Source organism: Limulus polyphemus, unplaced genomic scaffold, assembly GCF_000517525.1.
Source record: "Limulus polyphemus unplaced genomic scaffold, Limulus_polyphemus-2.1.2 Scaffold3804, whole genome shotgun sequence".
NCBI classification, from domain to species: Eukaryota; Metazoa; Arthropoda; class Merostomata; order Xiphosura; family Limulidae; genus Limulus; species Limulus polyphemus.
Window position 1 is genome coordinate 1 of NW_013669414.1, and position 9,181 is coordinate 9,181.

The 9,181-nt window shown below is 34.5% G+C and overlaps 1 protein-coding gene across 1 annotated transcript in view; it reads left to right on the top strand.

The window, feature by feature from the left end:
* Nucleotides 1-727: 727 nt before the first annotated feature.
* The window catches only part of LOC106470070 (guanine nucleotide-binding protein subunit alpha homolog), a 26,413-nt gene continuing 17,959 nt past the window's right edge, over nucleotides 728-9,181 (top strand). The window contains exons 1-2 of the mRNA XM_013930595.2: nucleotides 728-1,211; nucleotides 5,930-5,980. Coding sequence (XP_013786049.1) covers nucleotides 732-1,211; nucleotides 5,930-5,980 — 531 coding nt within the window. The 5' untranslated portion in view covers nucleotides 728-731. The remainder of the gene's footprint in view (nucleotides 1,212-5,929; nucleotides 5,981-9,181) is intronic.

The window sequence follows — 9,181 nt, forward strand, 5'->3', positions numbered from 1 at the left end:
CTCTGTCCGCAGTTCAATTACACAACATTACATTGTTGCCGTCACGTCTTGACCGTCTTATATATAAAAGAATACCGAAATCTAGTAAACGCTAGAACATTCAGGAACCTTCGAGAATATGACGTGTTACTAGTGTTACGTGACTTCCGCTGTCGTAACACAAGAAATATTTATATTATGAAACAATGCGATATCTTCTCAAATAGGCACAGCTATGAAATTTACAAAAATGAAATATAATATACTTTTGCTTAACAGTAAAATTACTAAGAGTATTAAATGACTGGTTAAGTTTGTTTTGAATTTCACACAAAGCTACTCGAGGGCTAGCTATGCTAGCTGTCCCTAATTTAGCAGTGATAGACTAGAGGGAAGGCAGCTAGTCAACACCACCCACCGCCAACTCTTGGGATACTCTTTTACCAATGATTTACCGTCACGTTATAACACCCCCATGACTAAAAGGGCTAGCGTGTTCGGTGAGGGGGTTCGAACCCGCGACCCGCAGATTGATTACAAAAGGAAAAGTTTTACTTAAACTTTAAGAAACGCGTTTCTTCAGGTCGGATACAATAGATTTCTTATAGATTTCAGATAACGTTCCTATACTATAACATTTATGTCACCATCTTTTCCAAAACACTGTGTTAAGATGATTTACGCAATGTTATTTTAATATGATAAGGAAATAAGCCTTGATGACGTCATGGGTGTGGTAAATAATATCTAAGATGGCGGATGTGCTGTCAGCGTGTTTTTGTTTTGAACGCTTTAAATATGGTCCTGATGAGTTGGAACAGCTTCACAAAAGTAAAGAAATCGATAAAACACTTGCTAGAGAGAAACATGCAATGAGAAGGGAAGTTAAACTGTTATTATTAGGTGCTGGTGAGAGTGGTAAGAGCACATTTCTCAAACAGATGAAAATTATACACGGACAGAAGTTTGAAGAAGAGGATCTTCGTGAATTTTCAGCTGTTATTTATCAGAACATCGTTCGGGGAATGAAGGTTCTCTTGGACGCGAGGGCTAAATTACATATCCCATGGGAACATCCAAGTAATGAACGTTATGTCACCCAAGTTTTAGATTACGATAACAGTCTAATCTTGGACACGAAACTCTTTTTACATTTTTCTCACCCCATAGAAAAGTTATGGCAAGATAAGGCGATAAAAACAGCATTTGAACGAAGAAAAGAGTTTCAGTTGGTAAGTTGTTACGTAAGTTGTAATTGTATTATATATATATATGTGTGTGTGTGTGTGTGTGTTCGCTTTTTTATTAGTTGTATCAGATATTTAGTAGTAGTAGGCCTAGATCAGCATATACATTAATTACAGGTCCTAAATATTACTTGTCCCAGGACAGACAAAAGTTTTATAAAAATAAAATATATATACGATGTAGTAAGCTTACTATTGTTGGCTGTATAATATGTCTAACTTTTAGTTTCAGTAGCTTTTAAGATCATAACTATTGGGTATTTTAATTGCTAAATAAATCTTTATATTTCAAAAGACTGATTTCAATTTAAGTGACATGTGCACATTAGGTTATTGAAGAACAAATAAGGTGACTGAAGTGAAATCTAGTTGATCAGTTGAGGGGTTCCTTTGAGTTATCGTAAGATGAGTTGGTGCTTGGTGTTAGTTCTTTAGGGCATAGGGGTAATCTGTATAACACAACATATGGAGAACAAGAGACTACACCCATCCTTGGAAAAAAGTAAAAAATTTAAACCTACCTTTTATTTTTCAGGAAATCACTGAATGAATTCATTCTCTTCTTGAAATCCTGTAAAATGCTGGCCTCTTCGACTTCTGAGGGTAACTTATTCCATAAACCAATCACCCTGTTAGAAAAATAAAACTGCCTTAACTGGAGCCTAATCTGTCTTTTCTGAATCTTAATCTTATGCTCTTACATCCAATTATTTTCAGAAAATAGCATAAAGAAATCAGAGAATTATATTGTTGATCTCCAGATTATCTTGTAAACTTCAATAAGATCATCTCTACCCATCTTTTCTCAAGAAAATGTAAATTAAGAGGACTTATCCTCTCCATGTAAGATAACCCTTTCAATAAGTCGGTAATCGGTTTTAGATAAGGAAACCAAACTGTACACAGTAGTCCAAGTGAGATATAACTAGTGATTTGTATATAGATATAATTACTTTTTTGACTTGTAATCACATTTGTAAATACACCGTAAAATTTGTTAGATTTACTGCTAACAACAGAGCACTAGCTTGAGTCGTTTATCCACTACTGGCTAAGATCATTTTTCATATGTCATGCTGTTGGGTGATTTCTGTTCTATACTAAATTTGTGATCCAAATTATAAAAATTCAAGTGCATAACTGCACTTACTTACTTTAGTTAAAGGTCTTTTGCCAGATATTCGTCCAACTTGTGAATTGATTCAAGTAGTACCTCAACATCCTTAAGACAGCTAGAAATATCTAAGAGCAAACTTAGCTAATTTACCAATTATGATGTTATCAATATCATTAATGTTAAATAAGAAAAAGTAAAGACCTGTACACTGATCCTTGAGGCCATCCACTAGTACCAAGGGTCCAGTTTCACTGGACTTCATTAATAACAACCTTTTGGTTTCACCTATACAACCACCCTACAGTCCAATCAGCTGGTCCTTCCCAAACCCATCCAATGATATTTTTCTTAGCCAATCTTTTGTGTGACAGTTTATAAAAATTATATTTGGAAATCCAAGTACACCAACTGATCTTCTCTTGCTTTGGTCATTCTTTTCTTCATTCAAATTAAAATACGAAATATCTTGTGAAATGGCAATAATTTTCCCTAAAATCATGAACATTAAATATTTATGGATATTTTTGTTTTTTGGTCTGTCCAGGCTCATAACTGTTAAATTTTTCTTTATTTTGTGGTAATTTAAATTATAATATGAAACAAACTATGGAAGACAATTGAAAATATATTTTAACATGTGTTATGAACAATTAACCATTTGACGGAGTGCAAAACATCACAACATGGGATGAGGTGGTACATGTGGGTTTTGATTATGCTTCTGGTTAGTTGGTTTCTGACATTGGGTTTGTTGGTACATATAGGTTTGATTATGCTTTGATTGATTGATTCTCAACTTAAGGTTAGGTGGTACATGTAGGTTTTGATTATGCTTTGATTGGTTGTTTTTCTACATAGGGTTAGGTGGTATATGTAGGTTTTGATTATACTTTGGTTCATGGGTTTGAACATAGGGTTAGGTGGTATATGTAGGTTTTGATTATGTTTTGGTTGGTTGTTTTTCTACATAGGGTTAGGTGGGTAGATGTAGGTTTGATTATGTTTTGGTTGGTTGTTTTTCTACATAGGGTTAGGTGGTATATTTAGGTTTTGATTATGTTTTGGTTGGTTGTTTTTCTACATAGGGTTAGTTGGTAGATGTAGGTTTGATTATGTTTTGGTTGATTCCTTTTCAACATTGGGTGAAGTGGTACATGTAGGTTTTGATTATGCTTTAGTTGGTTGATTTTTGACATAGGGTTAGTTGGTAGATGTAGGTTTTGATTATGCGTTGGTTGGTTCGGTTTCAACATAGGGTTAGGTGGTACATGTATATTTGATTATGCTTTAGTTGGTAGGTTTTCTACATAGGGTTAGGTGGTACATGGAGGTTTTGATTATGCTTTACTTGGTAGGTTTTCTACATAGGGTTAGGTGGTACATGTAGGTTTTGATTATGCTTTAGTTGGTTGATTTTGGACATAGGGTTAGTTGGTAGATGTAGATTTAATTATACTTTGGTTGGTTGGTTTTCAACATGGGGTGAAGTGTAATGTAGAAGACATTGCTGTGTAGAGCTGGGTAACTTAATCGATTAGTCAAAAATTACAATGAAACCTATTGTCAAAAAAATAACTAATTAAAATTAGTGTTTACAATTATTATTGTTTTCAGTTATTCTAACAGTCTGTTAAATGAAATTCTGATTGAGTAGTTTGTCAGTTGCTGACTATAGATCTCTGCATTGACAGTTCGCTGTGGATTGAGGAGTTTGAAATGAATTACTCCTTTGATGTCCCCCCAAATGCAAAGGGTTTTGGGTTCAGAAGTGATTTTTGTCTAGGACTGACCCATTGTTTTTGGCAATTAAAATTCACATAGTGAATTCATCTTTCATTACCAGTGACAGTTCTGTCCAAAAATGATTCATGCGCATTACGCGCCAGAAGAGACGAAGCAATATTCACACGTTGGAAACGATGATCATCGGAGAGTTCGTGAGGCACTCAATCACCTTCTTTATGGAGTTTCCCATATTCCTTAGATGTTTACGTATTGTTTTATGAGAGATATGCAATTTCAGGGCCATTTCACGAGTGTGCTGCCTTGGGATAGAATCAACAAGCGTCTTCAGAGCATCAATATCAATTCCAACATGTCGGCCCTTGCCATCACAGTTTTTAAGGTTAAAGTCACCTGAACGATATTTGTTGAACCATCGTAGACACTTACAAACGTTCAAAACATTTCCATAAACTTCTTTGATATTCTTTGTGGCCACAGAGGCATTGTTTCTCTCCTTGTATTCAAACAGCATTACATGCTGAATGTGTGTCTCATCATGTGCCATCACTATAAGGGATTAGAGTGTACTAAACTTTACACATTATATAGGCTACACTAACGTGACATTTAGGTGGTTCGTTTAACTATTATACATAATGTACATTTTTTGGGAGTGGTTAACGAAAGTTTTCCAAAACGGAACATTAATTTCTTGACGACCTAATATGTATGTTTTATTATCGTAAAATACTGTACTATTTTACATGCAGAATAATTATTAATTGTTAAATTATATATTTCTAATTTAAAGAACTCTGTAGAACAATAGTGTTTTAGCTGTTTCAGTGATTGCTAATGCTTCATCAGAAGTATGTAGACATGTAGAAAACGTTAAATACCATAAGTAGCTGCACTATAACTATATAAGTGTAATTTTTTTTACATCACAAAATAGGGGGCTTGCCCAAAACCACATGTATATGTGTGTGCATCATTATTATTATTTTGTTGTTAAACACAAAGATATATAGTGAGCTATTTGTGCTGTGTCTTATTTTAGCCTCATAAGTTTTGTTTTTTTTCCCTGTAAGTTTATTGCCACTCAACTTGCCCATCTTCTCTTTGTTGTAGCAACTTGATCAAGGTTGTATGCCGGTGTCAGTAATTTTGAGCTAAAGATTAGAGAAAGCAACTGGTTGGTAGCACCTGATACCAATATTGTTGGTTGTATATTTTTGTTGGTTCCATAGTTTGAGTAACACTTTTCTACTCAATTAATGAGGCTGGTGATGAATTGATTAGCAAATACCACTAATTGACCAGCTCTGTTGGTGTCTAGTTCACCATATAAAGCATTAGTTTCAAGATACCACTGAAGGCCTGACTCTTGGGTTCAAGTCTTGGTCAGGACAGGTTCATTTCCTGCTTCACATCTGTATGTATAACTGTCACAGCTCAGAGTTCATCAGTAATCACGTGGTCTTTAGACTCTGTAGTTTAGTCTTTGAACCTTCTACATCTTACTAAATTACAGTAACATATAAATAATGATAATTTTTTGTAAACAACTTTAAATTGGGTCAAATCAACTGGTAAGCAGAGAGTAAACAATTCAAAATTTCACACGAGCAGGTTTTAAATATGTTTATTTTAATACTTAGTATTATTGTGTGATAACTAATGTACTAATAATTTAGACATCAAATTGATTGAAATGTTTTGCCTCAGCTTTGGGCTAATATATCTATTATGTATATGCTAGTGTGAGGTAAACTTGTATTTTACCAGTTTGTCAAATGTTAATGTGTTTCAGTGTTGATGACTATTTGGCAAGATTTCCAATATATTTTTTTAATTGCAGGGAGATAGTGTCCGGTACTTTTTTGAAAATTTAGACAGAATATCTTCAGAAGTAAGTACAATTATCGTATAATGTTTTTGTCTTATAATCATGTCATAATTTAAAGTTCTTTATCAAAGGACAGATGTCTTGCTAGGTAAAGAAAAGTTGGTGATACAGTTGTATTGTATTTATAGTGATCAAAGTTGATAACTTTCCCGCTAGATTAGGAATAATTGGTAATACAGTTTGGATGGTTGAAATTAAACACTTGTCCGAATCTAGGAAGAATACTTTGTTCTCCTGAAGAAGAATAGCCACCTAATCGAAAGTGCTCAAGTTTTGGGTCTTATTTTAAGTCTATTGGTGATAAACAAATATTTCTGGCCAGTCATTTCTTTAGCTGTTACAACAATAATCTCTCCCATCCGTAATGTTTCATCTGATATTTAGCTGAAAGGCCTAACTGATAAATTTACTGACATTAGTCATCAACAAACACAAAGAATGTTGCACACCTCTAGGCTCTACACTTCACTGATCAATAACAATAGTATCTTGTCTCCAGTTTATGAAATATTTCTGATGCTACTAGTTCACGACGTGTAGCAAGTGTTGAGTTCGAACATGTACAATTTATTCAGGAAGAATCAGTAATACAATTTTGATGGTCATAGTTGCACAACTGACCAGCTAAATAATGATGAATCAGTAATATAGTTGTGTTGTGATGGTTAAAGTTGGACAACTGACCAGCTAAATAATGATGAATCAGTAATATAGTTGTGTTGTGATGGTTAAAGTTGGACAACTGACCAGCTAAATAATGATGAATCAGTAATATAGTTGTGTTGTGATGGTTAAAGTTGGACAACTGACCATCATTATTTAGCTGAATCAGTAATATAGTTGTGTTGTGATGGTTAAAGTTAATAAGAGGTTTGTTTTAACATTAATCATTACAAAACAACCCATTACTAATTGTTTCTGATTTAACAAGAGGTTTGTTTTTAACATTAATCATTACAAAACAACCCATTACTAATTGTTTCTGATCTAGACAGACAGCTTTTTAACTGTATTATTCATCCATCCTTACTTAGCAGGTCAGTTGTCTAAATCAGAAACAATTAGTAATGGGTTGTTTTGTAATGATTAATGTTAAAAACAAACCTCTTGTTAAATCAGAAACAATTAGTAATGGGTTGTTTTGTAATGATTAATGTTAAAACAAACCTCTTGTTAAATCAGAAACAATTAGTAATGGGTTGTTTTGTTATGATTAATGTTAAAAACAAACCTCTTGTTAAATCAGAAACAATTAGTAATGGGTTGTTTTGTAATGATTAATGTTAAAAACAAACCTCTTGTTAAATCAGAAACAATTAGTAATGGGTTGTTTTGTAATGATTAATGTTAAAAACAAACCTCTTGTTAAATCAGAAACAATTAGTAATGTATTTCCATTGCAATGATTAAACAGTTATTCTGGTAACTTAGATGAACTCCTAAGCAGCTCATACAATATATCCATAACAAGATAAATTAAAGAGTCCTGGGTTCTAGTTCTAATATAGGAGTCACTTTTCATCAGAGGACAGTTAAGATGAACAGTGACTTATCCTAGGCTTCTTCTTCTGTAGGATATTTTGTAGAGTGATAACTATTTGATGAGCTATTTAACTTTTTCTTTGCATTGTGTCACAGTCTACAGCATGATATCTACTTATATTTCGTGTTGTGCCGTGGAATCTATGGCATTTATTAATCTTTGACTATATATGCATGTTGATGTGTTTGCCTTGCAGGGAAGTCCCTATGTTTTCTAGTGGTTGTATGGTGTGTAGATAAATTGACAGTCATTTGATTACTACATATCTTCAGCAGAATAACACGGTTTCATAGAAGTTTCATATTAATGTTAGAACTTTTCAGACATTCATTGCTTTGCTTCTGCAGCTGTATATCACTGTTTATTCATGATAAACTTGAAACAAATAGGATCAAATATGCTGGTTTGTTTTATCCAATGAGCAAAAGGCGCAGTTGCCCATGGCCCACCAGGCATTGCGACTATAATAATAGATAATAAAATATTAAGTGTATAATAAAATAATAATAAGAAACCAGTTTTTTAAAGAAATATATATTTTTCTTTTTTTATTGTTTATTAAATAAATTCCTTATTTTCTTAAGTTTATCAAATTGTATAATATTTTCTTAAAAGCAAGGGTAAGCAAGGAAAGGAGCCACTAGTTTATACTTTCCACAGGGCCCACCAGCGTAGCACTGCAAGTATGCTTTTACTTGTACAAAAGGCTTCCCCCCTCTCTTTAATCTAGAAAAATCAAAGCAGTGTCAGAGAGGTCAAAAGATTTATCACAAATAAGTTTTGAATACTGGACATCTGTAAGCTGCATGTAGAAAATTAAGTAACTGATAGTACATGGTGGTGGATGCTGCAACCAACATCCACTACCAACCTTTCTTGTTTGTGGTTGTTGAACTGTTGACTAGGAGGAAGGCAACTGGCTGCAGCATCCACCACCAACCTTTCTTGTTTGTGGTTGTTGTTGAACTGTTGACTAGAAGGAAGGCAACTGGTTGCAGCGTCCACTGCCAACCTTTCTTGTTTGTTTGTTGTTAAACTGTTGACAAGGAGGAAGGCAACTGGCTGCAGCATCCACTGCCAACCTTTCTTGTTTGTGGTTGTTGTTGAACTGTTGACAAGGAGGAAGGCAACTGGCTGCAGCATCCACTACCAACCTTTCTTGTTTGTGGTTGTTGAACTGTTGACTAGAAGGAAGGCAACTGGTTGCAGCATCCACTGCCAACCTTTCTTGTTTGTTTGTTGTTGAACTGTTGACTAGAAGGAAGGCAACTGGCAGCCAGTTGCCTTCCTTCTAGTCAACAGTTCAACAACCACAAACAAGAAAGGTTGGTAGTGGATGCTGCAGCCAGTTGCCTTCCTCCTTGTCAACAGTTTAACAACCACAAATAAGAAAGGTTGGTAGTGGATGTTGCAGCCAGTTGCCTTCCTTCCAGTCAACAGTTCAACAACAACCACAAACAAGAAAGGTTGGCAGTGGATGCTGCAACCAGTTGCCTTCCTTCTAGTCAACAGTTCAACAACCACAAACAAGAAAGGTTGGTAGTGGATGCTGCAGCCAGTTGCCTTCCTCCTAGTCAATATTTTAACAACCACAAACAAGAAAGGTTGGTAGTGGATGTTGCAGCCAGTTGCCTTCCTCCTAGTCAATATTTTAACAACCA